Here is a 20,560-nt window from a genome sequence, read left to right as displayed (position 1 = left end):
AAGCAAAGGATGTGAAGCAATAGCATAGAGCAAAGCACTGAGAGGGCATCCCTGTCGAACTGATCGTCCCAGAGTCCAAGACTCAGACAAATGATTCCCTATAAAGCATTGAGCAGTGGAATCTGAGTAAAGCCAATATATGACATTAACTAGCTTTGGTCCAAAACCAAGTCTAGACATGATTTGAGAGACATAATCCCACTGTACGGTATCAAATGCCTTTGCCACATCCACCTGCATGACCAAAACATCTTGAGCTGAATATTTAGCATATTCCATTGCGATGAAAGTATTGGAGATATTATCATGTATATTCCTTCTTGGAACAAAACCATATTGCCTGGGATGAAGTCCATTATGAAGAATATCCTTTATCCGATGAACCAACATTTTAGCAATAAGTTTATATATAACAGGCATCAAAGTGATGGGCCTCCAGTCAGCCATAGTCTCACATAGGAGTTTTTTGGGCACAAGCTTGACCAGACCATGCTTCCAAGCTGAAGGAAGATGTTGATGCTGCCAGGCTACATTAATGAGCTTCAAGATTGGACCAGAAGGCTACAAAAAATTCAACCGTCAAACCATCCCAGCCAGGGGATTTATGTTTACCCAAATGTTTGAGGGCTTCATCCAATTCAAGATGTGAAAAAGACACTTCAGCAATGAAGCTTTTGGCAAAGAAACAATAGGAGAAACAAGATCAATAAATTTGCTCCGAGCCAATTCAACCTGAGGAGTAGAAGAAGATGACTGAGAAAAAAGCAGCTGAAAATGATCCAGACATTGTTTTTCTAGCTGAGATAAAGTCTGGGTCCAAATACCATCTGATTTTCTGACTCTCATGATAGATTGACTTTCTCTATATGCATGTAAATTCCGAAAGAAAGATTTTGAGGAACAGCCCTTATCTAGCATAGGCTTAACTCTAGCCCTTGTTTGCCATTTGGAAAGCTTGCCATAGCATCAATCATGGAAGAAGCACAAGACAATGAACTCTGCTCAGAAGCAGAAAGGGAGCTTTGATGGCTAATCTGTACCAAGGACCGCGTGTATGATTTTGCCCACTGGATATGATGCCTGGTTTCTGCCATGTACCATCTTCCATATTCCTTGATGACATTTTGAATATGATGTACAAAAGAGTTCCAAGCAAAGTCAATATCCTCCTGAGCATGAGATAACAATGGCCTGCAAGCCAATCGAATCATTTGCTGGAATTTTTCATGAGAAAGATATAATTGATTGACCTGTAAGTGTGTGACTGAAGAGAGCTGCATGTCATCTAGAGGCATGCCAAATGAAAAGTTCAGCCAAAGTGGAGTGTGATCAGATAGTTGTTGAGAATAGTCAGTCCACATTTGACATGTATAATCATCATATTGCTGAGCATGAATAAGATACAATCTATCAAGCCTGGCCCAATATTCGGTAAAAGCATTATGATGATATGTAAATCCCAAAACTGAAGGGTGAGTTGCTGTCCATAAATCTGCAGTACGAAGTGATCAAATCATATGTTCCCATTGCCGAATTTCAGAGGGCAGCGTATGAGATTTATGTGTGGTATTGTCCTGCCAGTGAGGAGAATTATTGAAATCACCACAAAGTATAGCATTTGTGGACCAAGGATATTGCTTTATGAAGTCCCGCATTCGAGCTCTAGAAGCTGAAGTTTGAGAGGCATACAAGGAACCAATTTAAAAAATCTCTCCATTGATCATTCATCCATCGGCCACATAGATCATTATATGCTACCCAGGGCCGCAAATCATGTCTGGCTAGAATGCACAGCCCAGAGAATTGATCAGAGCTTGCATAAAATATATCATATCCTGAAAAGAACCCATGCTGGTCAGCAAAAGAATGCTGATTATGCTCTTGCAGACACACAACATGTGGATGAGTTTTATTTATATAGTGCCAAAGGAGCCTCCATTTATTCGAGTTGCAGAGGCCCTGTATATTGTAAGAAACATATTTAAGAGAAGCACGCATGAAAATATGTACAAGAAATGAGTAGTCCTTAGAAAGAAAGGGAGGCATCAGGCCTCTGCCGTTGCCTCAGGGTCTTGCTGACCCTCAGAATCCAATTCCCTGACTAGATCATCTTCTTCACAAAGCGGAATACCCTTCTTGACTGCATTAACCCATGCCTTTGAGAGGCTGTCCGAAGAGGTAGATGGTTGACCAGGAGAAGGAGCAGAAGCATCCCAATTACGAGATTGGAGAGGTCTTTGTTTGAGAGGCACTGTCTTCTTTGTAGTCTGCCAACCCTCATGAGAAGATGAATTATTTTCCACTAGCTTGCTCTTTCCTTTATCCTTGTTTTGAGCTGAAATGACTTGGCTCCCTGTATGAACTGAAGGCTTTGCTCCTTTGGCTTCTATCTTTTCCACATAAGTCTTCTGACCTCCTTTATTAGATGGTTGAGGAATGGCAGCTGGAGGAGGTGGATGAAGGATAGAGGGACACTGTCATCCTGCTTCAACATGTATCCACTTGCTTGGTACTATTTCTTTTTGTTTTTCAATAGTATGCTTATTAAGAAATGAAATGTTTTCCTACTGTTCAGTTACGGACAATGGGGACTAGGTCTAGCATTTGAGGGTGGACCCCCTTGCTTGGGGTTATGGGCATTAGTGACCCACAAGAGTGATGGCCTCTCTTTGAGAGGGTCTAGAAACCACACCCCACCTGAGTACCCAAACATGGGACCAATCAAATGCACAGATTGCATACCGACCTAGGAACCATTCAAGAGCTTTGGGTGTGGGCCTGGCAGCATGCCAAGAGTAATGGAGATACAAGATAAGACGACAAACAAATGAGCTCAGTATGGCTCAATTATGACCTTAGAGTACGTCAATAGATAGTCTAAGCTGTTAGGAACCCGTGGGTGCGATCAGAATTAAATTATGACAACTTTGAAATTTTAGGGTTTTTGGGAGTGACGTGGCAATTGACACGTGGCAGACTGCCACATGGAATCTGAGCTGGCAGGTCAGTCCACCTGTCCCACACATGTGGCAGCATGCATGGCAAGTGGCAGGGCATGCAGGCCAAGTGTTTGGCCCCAAATCTGGTAGATTTGGGGCAGGTTGTGGGCTGTCCTCTTTGGGACTGCAGCCCACCAAAAATCTGGGACAAGTGTCCACCTTCCACTCTAGGCCTGGGGGGGGGGCTGACCCTATAAAAGAAGGCCTCTCCCCTTCATTCCTCACATGAAAATTTCGTCACTTTTCTTCCCCCTCCTTTTGGATGATGCAGCAGAACCTCTCCAGCTCCTTGGGTGCAGCCAGCTTCTCCCCAGGCCATTCTCTCACCTCAGCAGCACTTTCTCTCTCTACAACAGCACATTCTCTCTCTACAGTTCCAGCCCCTCCTCTCCAGAAATCTGCCCCCTCTCAGCTCTTCTGGAACAGCAGCAGCATCCTCTCTCCTTCACCTAGCCTGGAGCAGCCACAGCCCCTTTCTCTCTCCTGCTGCAGTCTTTCTCTCTCTACTGCAGAATTTCTCTCTCTACTGTTCCAGCCCATTTCCCTTGCAGAAATCTGCCTTTCTGTGCACCTCTGGAACAGCAGCAGCTCCTCTCTTACATCTCCTCCCTTGGGATCAGCATTGGCACTCTCTCTCTACAGCTATCACTCCATAAAAGCTTTCTCTCTCTAGCCTATAGGCTGTTTTTCTAAGCTGTTGTTCTCATTCCAGCCCCATTTCCACACTCTCCTCACCCAAGGTAGCTTCAGAGGCATCAAGGACTTCATCTACAAAAGGGTCAAGTCACGAAGGGAGCCTGTATTGTCAAGTTTATCTCATTTACAGCACTATTTCATGTTGTTTCTACTATCTTTCTAGAAACTAGTGCTTGTCTCTAATGTTGGATGTAAGTGGTGATTGTTGCAGGCTTCTTCCTTGTGGATTGGGCAAGCCAAGAGTTGAAACCTGAGCTTGGAGTCCTCCTTTTTGTTGTCTACCTTGTACATATGCTCTTGAGTCTTGTATCTAGGTCCTAGGTTTTTCACTGAGTTCATCAGTTTGGAAGGTGCATTGCACCTTGGTCTTGTATCTCCATTTTCAAGAATAAAGTGAGCTTGGATAAGGGGGGGGGGCCGTCTTGGCCCCTCAATCATATTGCATTTTCCAATGATGTCACTTTGTGTTTAAGCTGTATAAGTCTTATTTCCAGCTAAATTGCAAACTCTTAAGTTCAAGTATATGTGTTTGGCAACTCGCAATCATCTCATTCAAATGCCTCTGCAAAATCCGTTGTCTGAATTGATAGAAAGCACCGAGTAGTTTACAGACACTCAGAAGCTAGGTGCCCAAACTTGTGACAAGAGAAACAAGCTCCAGCAAAAATTTCCCATTTCAAAGTGAAAATTTGTTTCCCAAATTAACACCCTCACATCCCTCCACCTCTCTCCAACCTCTCTCTCTCTCTCTCTCTCTCTCTCTCTCTCTCTCTCTCTCTGCGTGTGCGTGAGAGAGAGAGAGAGAGAGAGAGAGAGAGAGCACAAGTGAGTGTGTGAGCGAGACGACCTACTCCACGTTTCCTTTGGACTGTGTGCAACCTGTTTGGAGCCCTTACCTCTGCTCGCGGGAGATTTCGTCACTGTTTCGCTATCCTATGTGCTCTCTAAAGCCTCCTTCAGCGTCTCGTTTTTTGTTTCCTCTCAGTTTTTGCCCACTCTGTCAGTGCGTTGGATTAGTGTAAGTTGTGTGTAAGGCAGTATTCATGCAAGCTTTTTGTCGCAACAAGTTCCCGTGCCCTCTTGTCCAGGTCTCGTGCCCTTCTGTCCAAATCCCGTGCCCAACTGCTATAGCATCGCCACCCTTTTTCTGGTTTCAACTGAACCTGTCTAGTTTGCGTTACTGTATGGTTACTCCCTCTCTCGCATGGATATTGCTCCGCTTGTCTATTCCTTTTCAGCTTGCTATATGCCCCGACTGAATTTTCTATCCAGTCTGTTTATTTCGTCTTGACCCTCATCCCCCTCTATTTCATAGCTTGTTACCTAACTGCAATTTCAGCTTTGAATCTTTCTATTGAATCGACTAGCTTCAATGGCAGAAACAAATAAGTATTATGTAAAGAGGGCGCTCTCTCCAGAACCCAAAAGACAGTCAAGGGAGACTCTGCCCCCCATAGCCCCTTCATCTGAAGATGCTTCCTATGTGTTTGACATGTTGAATGAGGAATTTCAACAAAGTAGAAGAGAATGGATGCTACCTGCTCCGGAACTCACTTACAAAATGAAGTTGCCTTCTCTTGTGCATCCTCTGAAGAAGCTCTCTCAGACTGCAGTCATCATCTTTTTCCCAGGGAAAATACCTTCGGCTAATGATGTGGGACAATGGGTGAATTCCCTCCTAGGTGGATGCTATGTGGAAGGAGTTTATTTTGCCTCCCGAGGATTTTATGAAGTTCATCTCTTGGATGCCTTGACAAAACAAAAGATGCTGGAAATGTCCCCTTTATTTTTTGGACGTCAGATGGTGCACATTATGCCTTGGTCTCCTAATAATCAGAATCTCATCAAGCATCATTGCCCTATATGGGTTGAAGTGGTTGATTTTCCAGATTACATGAGAACGGAGCTTCCTGGCTTAGCAATAACATTGGGACAAGTGATCTGTCCCCCTCCTCCCACAGGTAATAAAAATCGCTTTTACATCTTATGCGATACTGATAGACCAACACCTCCTTCTATTGCTGTTGAGATTAGAGGGAGGGGGTGGAGAAAGAGGGAGTGATGTGGAGAAAGAGGGAGTGACGTCTTTTGCAATAGGAGAGGGCATGGTCTAGTAGATGACAGAGTCGAAAGGCGTAGGAGGTTCGGCCTATCACTCGACGTGAGCGCCAGAGTCGAAAGATCGCTCTTGACATGACATGGAGGTCCGGCCTATCACTCGATGTGAGCGCCAGAGTCGAAAGATCACTCTTGACATGGCTCTGGCGCGCGCCATGTCAAGAGTGATCTTTCGACTCTGGCGCTCATGTCGAGTGATAGGCCGGACCTCCATGGTGCATGGTCTTGTAGATGCCGTTTGCTCCCCCCAGTCCACTTAGCCCGCATATCATCTATCTCCTCCTCCTCCACTAAGTTGTGTCCTACAGATGACTCGAAGGCATAGAAATCTGTGACATGTCCCTGGGTTGCATCTATCTTTGGCTCAGGTAATACTGTCCACATGGGCTGTCTAATCTGTCCTAGAAGAGTCTCTCTATGTCGTCGCATCTCCATCAGTTAAAGACCGACACGGACCTAGTCTTCCAAAGGGTCAAGTGAGAGAGTGGTCCAAATCCGAGCCCCTCCTTATGTAAGCAATGGCACCGCTCTCGAATTTCATAGCATGCTGGACATATGCATAGAGTGTGCTCATCTGGATCCAGCTACCCCAAAGAGAGAGAGAGAGAAGAAAGAAAGAAGAAAGAGAGTTTATTAGCGTCCTCGGGGGGCCAAAAATGACCCATGGGACCCGTCTCGATACAATGTAAAAAGAGTCTCCTCAAGGAGAGAGGTCAGGAGTCTATGAGTTCCTGACGACAGGTAAAAAGACGAGTGACAAAAGATCCCAATGCTACCGGAGAGGCAGTGGAGAGAACTGATGTCAACTTAGCGGAGTCCCCCAGGGACCATGAGACAAAGCACACACAGGAGTCTCTTGGGAGCGCATAAACCCTTTTCCAAAGTTATAATAGATAAGCTAGTAGTCCTCCCTGATATGTGCATATCGGGGGCATTGTAGAGCTACATGTGCCTCCGTCTCAACTGTCTGCATGTCACAAAGGGTACAGACTCTAGCATGTCTAGGCTGGTGTATCCAAGCTCCCTGCTCAATGGCAAATGTATGAGATCTGGTACGGAACGTGGCGATGTTTCTGCGATATAGAAGGGGGATAGGTGTTCTAATATAAGACTGAGCATGAGTCTCTATGGACATGTATGTAGACCAACATGTGGGATTTATGTTGTCTTGGTAATATTCCAGCTTTACCCTCTTTTCACTTGTCAACCAGTGATTCCGCAAAGTGCTCAGTAAAGATAGTTGAAACTCTTGCATGTTGACCTTTTCAGGCGGCATGATCAAATATGCTTCCACTTTCCATCTGCTGAACCATTTTCTTATGTCGGTTGCCCATCCTGTGCAGATGACCTTACTTTTGTAGTTCTTTTGAAGCTTTGTGCTGGCATTCCATGCTTTATGAGGCAGCCTATCAGGTTGCATTTGCTGCACCTCTATTAGGTATTGCATAACTCTGATCAATGCATGAAATTCAATTGGTCTTCTTCCCGTTTCCCACAGAAGTATTGAGTATGGAGTAGTGGGTTTGACACCAAGGTGACTCCTTAGGAAAGCTTTTTGCATTTTCTCAATATCATTCCATGTAGAGGCTGAAATGCTGCCTCCCCATACTTCCACTCCATAGAATACTGTCTGCACTACATATGCATCAAACAATATATTTCGAATTTTCCAGTTCCTAGTGTCGGTGTGCCTGCAATCATTCTCAAGCTGGTAGTACTTCCCCCAACCAGTGTCCATCCTTCTATGTATACATTGCCACCATCTGTGATCTGCCGGGATATCAACCCCTAAGTATTTGAAGGTGTTGACATACTCAATGATCTGTCCATCAAAGGTGATCTCAGGGGGATGTTCTGGCTGATTGGTACAAACTGCCATCATCTTTGTTTTTCCGACATTTACTTGCAGCCCGCTTTCCCTACAAAAAGTCTTAAGCACTTGTAAAAGTTTGTGCATAGATTCCGGATCGTATGCAAAAAGAACGACATCATTTGCGTATAACAACAATAGCACTGTCCAAAGCCCCAATTGCGGTCCTTGCAACCCTTTCTCTACTACAAATTCATTGATGAGTTACTCCAGTTGGTCAATGCATATTCCAAACAAGGTAGGCGATAGAGGGCAACCTTGCTTCACTCCCATATTGCTCTCAAATACATTAGACATACCTTGTGTTTGTTTGAGTCGGCATAATACCTTTTCATAGATGCGAGAGATGCCTACCCTTAAGGCCAAAGGGACTCCTATTTCTTGCATTCTCTTCCATAATCCTCCTCTTGGAACTGTGTCAAATGCTTTCTTGAAATCCACAAAACAACAAAATAGAGTGCGTCCTCTCAGTCTGCATTCATCCATGAGGACCCTTAAGGTAATAAGGTTGTCGGCTGTCCTGTGCTCCTTGCGAAAGCCCGCCTGTCTGGTGGCTCTTTTTTGTGCCTCTTCTGCCCATGAGCTGATTTTCATTTCAAGCACTGTACTGAAGAGCTTGGCCAATGTAGAGCTGATCATTATATTTCTGTAATTTGTGACTGAATTTTTGTCTCCACCTTTGTGTAAAGGCTGGACCCAATTTTCTTGCCATTCCTGAGGGAAACCATGGTGTAGAGCATGTGTTAGGATGTGCGAGAGCCATGTTCTTGCTCGGTCTCCTGTCCATTTCACAAATTCTGCCTGTATCTTCATGTGATCTGATGCTTTGCCATTAGCCATCTTCTTTAGTCCAACTTCAATGTCTTCGAAGGTGAAAGGACCAGTGCATGTGACCGATAGATCCTCCTTCCCCATTTCAGTAGCATGTGCATGATTGTACAACTTGGTAACATAATTAAGCATGGTTGCATCTGATATATCCCCTATGACCTGTTTCCGTCTGCCTTTCACTTGTTTCCAGCCCTTTCTTGGATTTTTGATGAAAGTGACCAAATCAGATTTTTCTCTTTCCAAAATATAATTTCTTTTCTTTTTCCTTGTGAGGGCATTGTATGTCTTCTCCAGTTGTTTATGCCTATCTGCATCCAGTATGTATTTCAGCTCTTGGCGTAGTTGTTTGCATTCCTCGTCATACCATTTCTTGTGTGGTAGGCCTTTGACCTGTTTCTTTTTTCTTGTAGTTGCTGCTCCAAATGTTTGCATGGCTGAGGCAAGTATTGCTTCCTGCAAGGCTGTCCATGTGGGGTTGGTTATTGCTCTCAGCTTTGCATCCAAAGTCTCTGCATAAACTTGGTGTTTGTCTGGGTCTACTTTGAAACCTCCTGTATGTGCTGAGAATTTCTGCTCCCTATGTTCAAGGTGTATGTCAAGATCCATCCATATTGGGAGATGGTCCGATTCCGGATATTTCATCCCTATGTTGAAGCTTGTGATAATGGGTATAGTATCCACATGTACCAAGGCATAATCTAGCACACTCTGTCCTCCGCTGGCTGAGAGACACGTCATCTTGTGTGGGTGTTAGGGAATAGTTGCATTCCATTCAAGACTGGCATATGCAGCCCATTAATCATGCATCGGAGTGCTCTGCCTTGTGTGTTGATGGTGTCGTCCTCGGAGGGAGAGAGAGAGAGAGAGAGAGAGAGAGAGAGAGATTAACGTCCACAGGAGACCTCGTGGGTCTATGGGACAAAAAAAACATACACCAAAAAACATCAACATCGGTTAGAGACTGAGAGTCTTTGGGGGAGTATATCAGCTCAGCCCCAGTTTATTTAGATGCGTAACTAGCTATCTTAGAAAAAACAGCTTGAGCAACATTAGTTTAAGACCGAGAGTCTTTGGGTTTAGATTCGAAATCACGGATCAAGGCTTTTCCATCCCTATATTCTGCCCATTTTCCATCTTTGCGTGCATCCTTGACTTTAGTAAGTTCAACATTCTTTTGTTTGAGGTGATTCGGGGTAAGCTCCTCAGGTATCCATACGCGTATGCCTTTCAATTTGTTTATATGTTCGAGAATCTTGACTCTACCTGCCTTCTCTGTGAACTCAACTTGTACTTGTGTTCCCTTCTGAGAGATCCAACTGATGTTAGCTTCATCCCATTCTATCTGTGGTATCTCCTTCTTGAGACTTGTGATCTTCTCTTCTACTGTGTATCCCTTTGTAAAATCATCTGCAGGACAGCCCATACTATCCTCTGGCACTTTAGTAAGTTCAACATTCCTTTGTTTGAGGTGATTCGGGGTAAGCTCCTCAGATATCCATACCCGTATGCCTTTCAATTTGTTTGTCTGTCAGAGAATCTTGACTCTACCTGCCTTCTCTGTGAACTCAACTTGTACTTGTGTTCCCTTCTGAGAGATCCAACTGATGTCAGTTTCATCCCATTCTATCTGTGGTATCTCCTTCTTGAGACTTGTGATCTTCTCTTCTACTGTGTATCCCTCTGTAAAATTATCTACAGGACAGCCCATACTATCCTCTGGCAGCCCCCTATGCGCAATCTCTACTTGTCTTTTGCTATGGCTTCCTGCTCTTTTACCTCCGTATATAGATCTGCTTTGTTGATTTTGTTGTCGGCTAGAATAGCCATCTCTTTCTTGGCTGAGCTTACCTGAGTGGCGATCATCTCTTCAACTGTGGAGTGTTGGCGCTATTGGAGACGTGTTGTATTTTTCCATAACCTCTGCAATAATTTCTTGATCGCCTATGCTCTACATCTCCTTCACCTTTCTTCCAAGAGATGCAGCCATAAGCCTGAGCTCTCTCACTTCTTGCTTTAGAAAGTATATTTGCTCTTGTGGATCAGATCCAATCCTTCGCTTGTAGCGGAATGCATAGGGGCTGGGTGTCCATATGGAAGCTGCAACATCAGAGTAGTAGGGCTTGCTAATCGGTGGAGAGGCGAAAGTCTTCATGTTCGAGAGTTCCATAGTGGCCTATGCAAACTTAGATGTGCCCTTTTGTTGATGCTAACCCCCAAGCTAAGCCAAGGGCTCAGCTTAGCCTAGGGTGAGGGAGAGGGAAATGACTGTACGGAGAGGTACTACAGGGAGGGAAGGAGGGAGAGAGAGAGAGAGAGAGAGAGAGAGAGAGAGATGATATGATTGTATTAACGTCCTCGTGAGACCCTTCAGGATCCACGAGACAGTGATCACTATCAACAACTAGTGATTGTTTACATCCATTGAAAGAAAATAGCATAAATAAAAGCATAAATGTGCATAAGGTCTGTTGGGGGAAAAAGTAGCGTGTCTTCAACATCTGCAACTTTTCTTGCAAGGGAGTGAAAACTGCAATTTAAAGGAGATTTGGGTTTCTACAAGATGACTAATTGAATATTGGCTATTCTCTTGTTTATGGATTTGATGTGAACACGGCTTTATTTTTTTTGTCTTATTTTTGCAAGAGTATGGAAGTCTCACTACAGTTTTTGGTGTCCTCCCTCTTAATATGTGACGCAGGCTCTTCTTGATTATGAAAGATATAAGCTGCATGGAATGGGCCCTAGTGCTGATGAGGGTGCTGCTCAATATGATGCTTCTGTACAAGGGGCTGAATGTCCATCTGGTGCTGTTTACCCTGGCTCCTCGCAGGTTTTTCATCTTTTTCAATTCTATTAGTGCAGTTGCATGTATTGGCTTGGGACATGTAAAGGTTGTTTGTTGCTACCATATCATACTTTGCATTTGCTTCGTTTTGGTTTGTTTTGTGCATGCAACTTCATCCGTACATTTGTAGGTGCAGTTGTTGGCTGACCCATATATGGCAGGTTAGGTAAATTGTCATCCGCAGTTGCTTCTGTTTGTTCCTGTTTACTTCTTCCGTTTGTTCCTGTTTCCTTCTTTGGAAGCTGCTGTATATCCCACTTTGTATGTTATTCACGTGGCTTAGAAGTGCGTAGCATATGTAGTACACATCTTTATTTGTTCTGAGATCTTTATTTGTTCTCAGACTAAATGAGTGTACTTTTTGATGGATTGAGGTTTAGCACCTCTATTTCACCTTGGAGAGTAAATATGCTTCTCAAGAAAGTTTAATACAAAAAAACTCAAGTATACGCCCCACTTACTAGGGTTTTCATTTTGAGGGTTGGTAGAAGAGCAAGCATGTGTAATTATGGCTTGAATGCCGAATGCCTCTTTCTTCAAGGTGTTTATTGTCATTGAGTGTGCTTAGTGATGAAGATGCAGCTGTCCAAAATTCTTGAATGCAGTTGTGAGTGTTAATACTCATTGACCCTCTTTATACTGGACATCTTGGTTGGACTTGTTGGCCTTGCGCGTGTACGATGCTTGAGCTTTGGTTTTAACTGACTCCGTAATCTCTGCCATATATTCTGTGGTTTTGTTGACTTCAAGAGATGGAGACAACATCCTGTTGAGGAGTGATTTAAACCGTCTTCCAAATGCCGCTTCATAAGATGTGCGACAAATGCTCGAAGAATAGGTATCATTCAAAATGGCTTGCATAAGCGAAAGAAATTGCTCCCACTTTCCCTGAGCATCATGACAATATGATTTTAAAATATCAAACACCATACCATTATACTTTCCAGTCCCTCCATTTGATTGCGGATGGAACGCGTTAGACATCTGTAGCTTAGTACCAAAATTATTAAACAAGGCTCGTAAAAAATAAGATGTGAATTTGGAGTCCTTGTCGGATGTGATGGTCCGTAGTAACTCTCCAATGGGATACCAATACTTTATGGACAAATGAGCTACGTCTTCAGTGCCTGCCGTCTGCTTGTAGGGAATAAGATTACAATATTTACAAAACTGACAAACAATAGTAAGACATTGAGTGTTATGTTGAAAGTGGTGTAGAATCACGTGGGATAGAATAGATGCATTTTGGAAGAGGAGTGAGAGCACAAGATGTAACCAAAAAGTTGTTGACTATAGATTGTGAGAGAGGTGACTCTCTCTTATAGAAAGGGGGAGAAGGTAGCACCTTCCCTACATAAGTGGCAATCAGCTCCTACATCAGTGGGAATCAGCCCCTACATCAGTGGGACTGGCCTAAATCAAAGGAACCTCCCATGTGGGGGCCTTTGCCTTACATCATCACTTAGGTCACACATTAGACACATCATAGCACTTGATGTGCCTTTACAACACACACAAACACACATGTGACTCCCCTAGATGCACACATGCACCATAGAGCAAGCCCTTGATTACACTTATCCCAACAAGTGGTTCCACGAAGTCCATGCTTATGTCTTGGAAACAGTCGTCTCATATGGGCAATGGCATAAGTAAGTCGGCCGCCTTCTTGTGAGAAGCCTTGACCTTTTGGCATATTTGGCAGTTCTGAACATAGCCATATACATCCTTCAGCATCTTTGGCTAATAGAAATACTCTAACTTCTCCAAAGTGCCATTGATACCTCTATGGTCTTGATTGAACCTTTCCGACTTAGAGCGTCGGCAATGGGGTTATTTTTTCCGAGAACATACTCAATCATTCTCTCAAATTGCTGGAATATTTGGCTCCAGCGTTGCTGTTGATCACTCCATTGTGAGCTAGGCATCATCTGAAGCCACTTAAGGGCTTGGTGATCTGTTTTGACCGTGAACGTCTGTCCGTAAAGGAAAGGCTTCCAATGTTCTAATGCCTGAATGACGCCGAGTAACTCTCTATCATAAACTGAATAAATTTTTTCGGCATCGTTGAGATTTATGCAATACATGATGTGAGGGAGAGAGAGAGAGAGAGGCTGGGGAGTGAAGAAGTGATTCTCAATTGAAGACATAATGAAGGCTTTCATTCATTGATCGAGTATGACATTACAAGTGAAGTACAAATCTTATATAGGCTACACACTCACACATGTGCACCAAGTGCATATGGGATAAGTCCGATAGTGACACGTGGCAGTCACACATGACACACACACATGAATAAGTACTAGATCTCCTAGTGTGCTTGCAGGCTCTCCTTGTTCTTCGCAAAGAGAGAGAGAGAGAGAGAGAGAGAGAGAGAGAGAGAGACAGAGAGAGAAAGAGAGAGAGAGAGAGAGAGAGAGAGAGAGAGAGAGAGAGAGACTCAAATGAAGACATAATGAAGGCCTTTATTCATTCATCAAGTATGACATGACAGGTGAAGTACAAGCCTTATATAGGCTACACACTTGCACCTAGTGCATATGGGATAAGTCCCATAGTGACACGTGGCACTCACACATGAGTCACACACATGAACAAGTACTAGATCTCGTAGTACTCAACACCAACTCATCACATCAACACACTCTTGTCGATGATATCTGCAATACCTATCCTCGTGTTGTAAAATTGCCCAATGTCGACATTGCTTGCATCTGTGATTACCAAAAAGAGATCATCCCAAGATGCGATCTTCATGACTGTTGTTGTTGTAGCCAACCGTTGCGAATCATGGAAGGCTTGCAAAGCTTTGCCACTAACTTGAATCTTTTGTCTGCGTGTCTTTACTCCCTTTAGTAAATTTGTAAGAGGGATTGAGTAGGTTAAGAACCCATCCATATCCGAGCTATAGGCTTGACATAAACCCACAAAGGATCAGATCTCTCGAGCCATCGTGGGGACAGCCCATCTGGTTATAGCTTGAATCTTCTTTGGATCTAATCGAATACCTTAAGCACTAATGATGTAGCCCAGATACTGGATTTTCAAAAGCCAGAACTAACTCTTTTTTGCATTGAGATATAGCTGATTATCGTGCAATAACTGTAGGGCACTTCGCACATCCTGAATATGCTGCTCTGCCGTAGCGGAAAAGATAAGGATATCATCCAAAAAAATGAACAGGCACTTTCCAATATAATCTGTAAATACCCAATACAGCATCTTGTTGAAAGTGGGTGGTGCATTCTTTAGACCAAATGGCATGACTACGAACTCATAATGATCTCACTTTGTCCGAAAAGTTGTGTTTGGAATGTTAGCTTCAAAAATCCGGACTTGGTGGTAGCCGCTTTTGAGATTGATTTTTGAGAAATACTTTGCACCATTGAGTCTTTTCAAGATATACTCGATGCGAGACATAGGGAACTTGTTACTTACTGCAAGTTTGTTGAGTGCTCTGTAGTCAACACATAATCGTGCTGACTTATCTTTCTTCTCCACAAAAAGAATATGCATATTGAATGGCGAAGATGATGGTCTTATAAATCTTACGCACAGTAATTGAGGCAACTTTTGCTCTAACCCCCCCGTCCGGTAAGAAAACTTACTCGGAGGTGTGGAGTCTAGAATCAAATCGATGCGATGGTCTTTTGGTCTGGATGGAGGTAGCTAGGGTGGTAGATCGTCCTAGAGCATAATATTTTGGACTCCTAGAGTTGCTCCATCGGAGAAGCGGCTTGAACTGAAGTGATCTGGCAATGAACATAAACAAGTGTACACATTGCTCCCTTGCGGACGGCACAACTTGCTTGGATATGAGATATTAACGGAATCCCTGGTATGCTCCGATCACTGCGTATCACGGCGGGCTCAGGTAGACCTTCCACAATCGTGAAGGTATCCTGCTGTCAATTAGGAGTCGGCACATGCTCACGGAACCACTGAATCCCAAGGATCATGTTGCCCATACAAGGTGTTAGTATAAAGTCTCGTGTAAAAACAGCCTTATGAGCTGAAAAAGTAAATTGAATGGCGTTATGCGTGATGTTTGTGCGCAAGCCGGGTGTAAAGCCATCCGCTGCAAGCTTGTGAGGCACCAAGTGCACCCCATGTCTTGGCAAGCTAAGGAGAGATGGCATCTTCTGAACTCCCAATATCAAACATGACAATGAACTGATGCCGTTTAGCTGTGCCATACGCCGGAATAAGAGCCTTCTTTTGGTCTGAGAGGTCGTTCTCCTTCTTACCTTGAAAGACCACCGACGGAACGGCATTCAAAGCAGACAAGACTGCATTTGTAGTTGAGGCTGGTGGCAGGGCTGGAAGAGCCAATGCCGTGGTGACAGTAGAAGTGGACGCTTTCGTAGCCTTTTCGGCAAGCCACTTAGGACAATCCTTCTTGCCAATGAACGCAACGATGTTCTTTGTGGTACCACTTCCGTTCATCGGGCTGTAAGTAGCCTCCCGTAATGCCTGCTTTAGCCTTCTCATCTGGAGTTATCTTGGGCTTGGACTTCTTTTGCTGACCAGAAGACTGGTAGTCTTTCTTTTGGTACTGGTTGTCCTTCTTTTGATCCTTACCCACTAGGCTGTTTGACTGCTGCGGGGCTTTGGAATCCTTCTGGACCTGTTTGGGCTTTCCCCCGTTCAACATTATTTCTTGATTCTGGGTGAGAGTCAGGTCCTGCTCGTAATTGGGCGGGTCGAAGTTTCAAACGAGAAATCAAATTTTAGTATTGAATCCTCAAATAATTTGCTTCAACTTATTGCTTTCGGACACGCGCAATTGCTGCGTCAGTGTGTTCATTGGGCTGTAAGTAGCCTCCCGTAATGCCCGCTTTAGCCTTCTCATCTGGAGTTATCTTGGGCTTGGACTTCTTCTGCTGACCAGAAGACTGGCAGTCTTTCTTTTGGTACTGGTTGTCCTTCTTCTGATCCTTACCCAGTAGGCTGTTTGATTGCTATGGGGCTTTGGAATCCTTTTGGACCTGTTTGGGCTTTCCCCCGTTCAGCATTATTTCTTGATTCTGGGCGAGAGTCAGGTCCTGCTCGTAATTGGACGGGTCGAAGTTTCAAACGAGAAAACAAATTTTAGTATTGAACTCTCAAATGAATTGCTTTAACTTATTGCTTTCGGACACGCGCAATTGCTGCGTCAATGTGATGACCTTTTTACTATAAGACAACACATGCAACCCATTTTGGGAGAGATGAGGAACCTCATCCTCCCAGTTAAGCATATAATGCGGTGGTAGAAAACAAGCTTATGTTGCCCAAGTGAAATTCGTCATATAAGTTGTTGAGTCAGTATGCTTACTTTCCCAATGTTGCCACCATGTAACCGCCTCACTAGTGAGATGAGGGGCTGCTAGGTGGACTTTGTCTTGCTCATCTTTAATTCACGCTAATGGAAAATGCGCGACAAACTGATGAATAAACTGAAGGATAGTTGAGTGGTCACACTTACCATCATACTTCTCAAAATTTGGTGTGGACTGGGTGAGCAGAGTTACTTTTGCTGATGATGAAGTTGTGGCGGTGACTAGTGTTGCGCTCAAATTGGCCTGCATAGTGGCTAACATCTGTTTGTGCTGGAGAAATTGTGTGTCCTTTCCGGATCTCAACACAACCACACACTCGCGGTAGTCAAGTTGGGATATCGACCGAAGCTCTGATACCAATGTAACATGCAACTATTATCTGATCGTGTAATCACAGCAAGACCTTCTTTAACCTTTAGCGAGGGATTAGCGTTATGCACCATAGAGAGAGAAAGGAGATGAGGGTAGAGAGAATAGAGACGACAACTGATTGGGTCCTTGTAACCACTGAGGGCGGCCCCCTCCCCTAATCAGGGGAGAATTTGCTTTACTACTTGGAGAACTGAAAGATACAAATAACACTCTTCTAGAGTGTAGAGAAGGGGGAAGGGGCAGATTTGGAGATGGGGAGAGAATAGCAGAAGGGAGGAGAAGAGAGGAGAAGGGGAAAGAGAGAGGACGAGAGAGAAGGATGAGGGTATAGAATAATCCCATTTGAGTAAGGAAAACGGGCCACGGCTATATCCAGTTGTGCCTTCCGTTGTGGATGCCTGAGTCAATAAGCTATGAAACTCAATAAGCTATGAAACACATTTCCTACTATGTCTAGAGAAAAAGTGCTTATTGACTCTACCTCCCATCTGAGTCCAAAAAGACTCTCATGCATGAAAGGCATACTCTGCTTTCTGATGTAGTAGTGTCTGCTGATGAGCCCTTGCTGCAGCAACAGAGGGAAGTGGAGTCCTTTTTGCAGTAGCCACAGGAGAGCCTAAGGCAGCTCCTCCACCAGTGGAAGCAATAGTCTTTGGTCTCTTCGCGGGAGGAAATGCCTTGACCTCTCGTTGCAACCTTGCTTTCTCTGCCTCCGAGATTACATTGCATAGCATAATTCCATTTCCCTTGATGCCAAGAAGATGGGCCTTCATCCTATCAGGGATCCCACCTCTTTTCAATCCACACCACTTGCACATGAACGTGGGAGCGCCTCCTTTCTTGGTGTCATACGAACCTAGTAGATCAACTTGAATCCAACAAAAATTTGCTTGGTCGAAGGCCGCCTCGGGATGAGAAGCTTGAAAGAGGGCTGAAACTAGAAAGAGGGCCGAAGGGCTGAAACTTGAACAAACGGGGCTGAAAGGGGACGGAATATAGGGCTGGAAGAGGGGGCTAAAAGGGAATGAAAGAGGGCTGAAAGAGGGGGCTAAAAGGGAATGAAAGAGAGCTGAAAGAGAGGGCTGAAGGAGTGGAGGTTGAGCTATGAAGGAGGGCTGAAGGAAGGAGGGTTGAAGCAGCCTGCAGGAGAGAAAGGACTCCTAGGGAGTGAATGGGGCTCAAGGGGGTGGGAAAACACTCAAAAGTTCAAGAGTGTGAGGCTGAAGGGGCGGTGGGAAAACACTCAAAAGTTCAAGAGTGTGCGGCTGATCTCTTCACCGAAGCATTACTTTTGGCGATTGATGTTGACCTTGTACATTGTGCATTGTTATTGCAGGGGATATTAGAAATATTTGTTTTATGAGGCCACTGATGTTATGTAATAACGGACTAGGGAACTTTTTCCTTTTATTAAGGTTTGTTACCCCTAACCCCAGCTAGAGGTTTAGTTTGTGGCTGAGTTAGTCACCACACATCTTTTGACCCGAGTTAGGGTTCATTGTAGGGTTTTGTCTCTATGACTACACTAGCTTTGTAGTTCATCTGTGTTGCTACATTTGAGTCCAACTTGCTTGAGCTTCATTCTCTCGTGTTCTCTTGCTTCCATTTCCGACAATTTTATCCAATGGTGCCAAGCCCTTTTGGGATGCTCTTGCTCGCACACCAAAACAGTGTGTCTACATAGCTGCTCTAAGGTCTTGACTCAAAAGAATGCACAACATCATTGAAGTCTTTGGTTCAAGCTTTGACAAAACAAGAGCAATCAAAGTCATCCAAGACAACAATCTAATTTAAAAACTAGAAGAGACCTTTCAAAAGCAAGGTAAACTGTTAGAACTGTGAAAAGATAGGCCATATTACAATAAGCCCAAAAGTGGGCAAGGTAGCAATATAGGAAATAATCATTTTTGGTACATGTAGCTAAAATAGTACTTGCTTTTGATAGGTCGAATAAAATTGATGTATCAAGTTGATAAGGATTATTATCGAGATTCTCCAACGTTCTTGATGTGAAAGAAAAGTGCTCAGAGTACCATAATTCAAGAATATTTTGTTGTGGAAAGATGATCCTTAAAAAATTAAGCAAGAAATACAAAATTAAAACTAATAGTAAAAAAAATAAAAAGAAAATTGAGGTTTGAATTTCAAATTTAATTTCATTGACATGGATTGGGTGTATGTGTATAGAAAGACATCGCCTTCTTATTGAGGTCTTCTTATTGAGGTCAAGTTCAATGCGTGTATCCTCTACTCTGGCCTCCCATTACGAATCTCCTCGCCTTTCTCTTTTACATATCCTCTCAATACGCCACCACAACCGAGCTTCATCAACAAGCTCCTCCAATGCAGTAGCTCCAGTAGCTCCTTCACCGACAGAGCGACGAAAATCCGCAGGAAAACATAATCTTCTTAGATTCCGTCGAAATCTAGAAGATTTCGGTGTGGCTATTCCTCTGACATGTGGCACGTTGAGAACCCACCCCAAGGGATAGGGTTACCCACAGCTGCTTGGTTCAAGCCTTGCCAAGGCCATGTCATCACTTTGACCAAGTCAGCATGCCACATCAGCTTTGACCATGTCATCTGCCATGTCGTCTTTGATTGGTCAACCTGCCACATCATCAATGGCTTGTTAGACACTCCTGCCCCTTCACAGGCACATTGTGCATACATTGCATGTGCACCTGCTTACCACCTCACTCAGTGCTCCACAGTCACAGTCCCTTGGCAGGCACACCCTTGCATGTGCCACATCATCATTGAGCACTTTGCACCCTTTTTGCCCCTCCACCTAGATCAAGTCATATCTCTTGATCCAAGAAGAATTTGAGGGCGCTCCAAAAAGGAAAACTGCTCGATTTTTCATGCTCTAGGCGCTCGTCACATCACGCACAGATTTTGGCGTAAATATCACTCACTTTTGAGCCTCGCGACAAATCCACTTCTTACACGCACATCAGCCTCTACATCGACACATCTGACCCAACACATAAAACTGCAGCGCCATACTGTAGTACATAGTTGCGCCACCATCTACATGTCACCCGTCCGTACCGATAATGTTCTGTAGGCTCTGTATTCCCTACTACAGGCTTCGTATTCCATACAGTTAGAGCGCACAGTTTCGTACAGCTCCCGTGGTCATTCCGTACAGTTTGGAGGTGACTGAAGGTCGAACATTTTTCTCTTTGCAGGTGGACTTCGAAAGTTGCATTCTTACAGGGTCCATTTGCAGGCTTTTGTGCATTGAGCCATTGTTTGGCTGTAGCACGCGCTTCTTTGGAGCATGTGGAAGTTTGGGGATTTTGTAGGAGATTAGAAATTTGAGCGACATTTGCTCAATTTCAACCCAAAATTTGGGGCTTTTGGTTTTGCAGTGCAATTTCAGGCATTTTTGGGGCGTTCAGTTAATTTGCCCTCGTTAGGATGCAATTTTCCTGAAGAAATTGAGGGTTTTGGCATTCGGATGCAATTTTGGCATTCGATGATGCTAAGTGTGCAGTCA

General features: G+C 44.0%; 1 protein-coding gene across 2 annotated transcripts in view; it reads left to right on the top strand.

Moving 5' to 3' along the window:
• LOC147901553 (AT-rich interactive domain-containing protein 6-like) overlaps positions 1-20,560 on the top strand; it is a 108,979-nt gene that overhangs the window by 38,617 nt on the left and 49,802 nt on the right. For both annotated transcript variants that reach the window (XM_087375108.1, XM_087375109.1), the window contains exon 5: positions 11,213-11,344. In XM_087375108.1, the coding sequence (XP_087231234.1) occupies positions 11,213-11,344 (132 nt within the window). The remainder of the gene's footprint in view (positions 1-11,212; positions 11,345-20,560) is intronic.

Source organism: Dipteris shenzhenensis, chromosome 5 (assembly GCF_047967505.1).
Source record: "Dipteris shenzhenensis isolate YYH24624 ecotype China chromosome 5, Dip_SZ_1.0, whole genome shotgun sequence".
Taxonomy (NCBI): domain Eukaryota; kingdom Viridiplantae; phylum Streptophyta; class Polypodiopsida; order Gleicheniales; family Dipteridaceae; genus Dipteris; species Dipteris shenzhenensis.
Note: the sequence above shows the minus strand (reverse complement) of the source record. Positions and strands in the feature narration are given on the sequence as shown.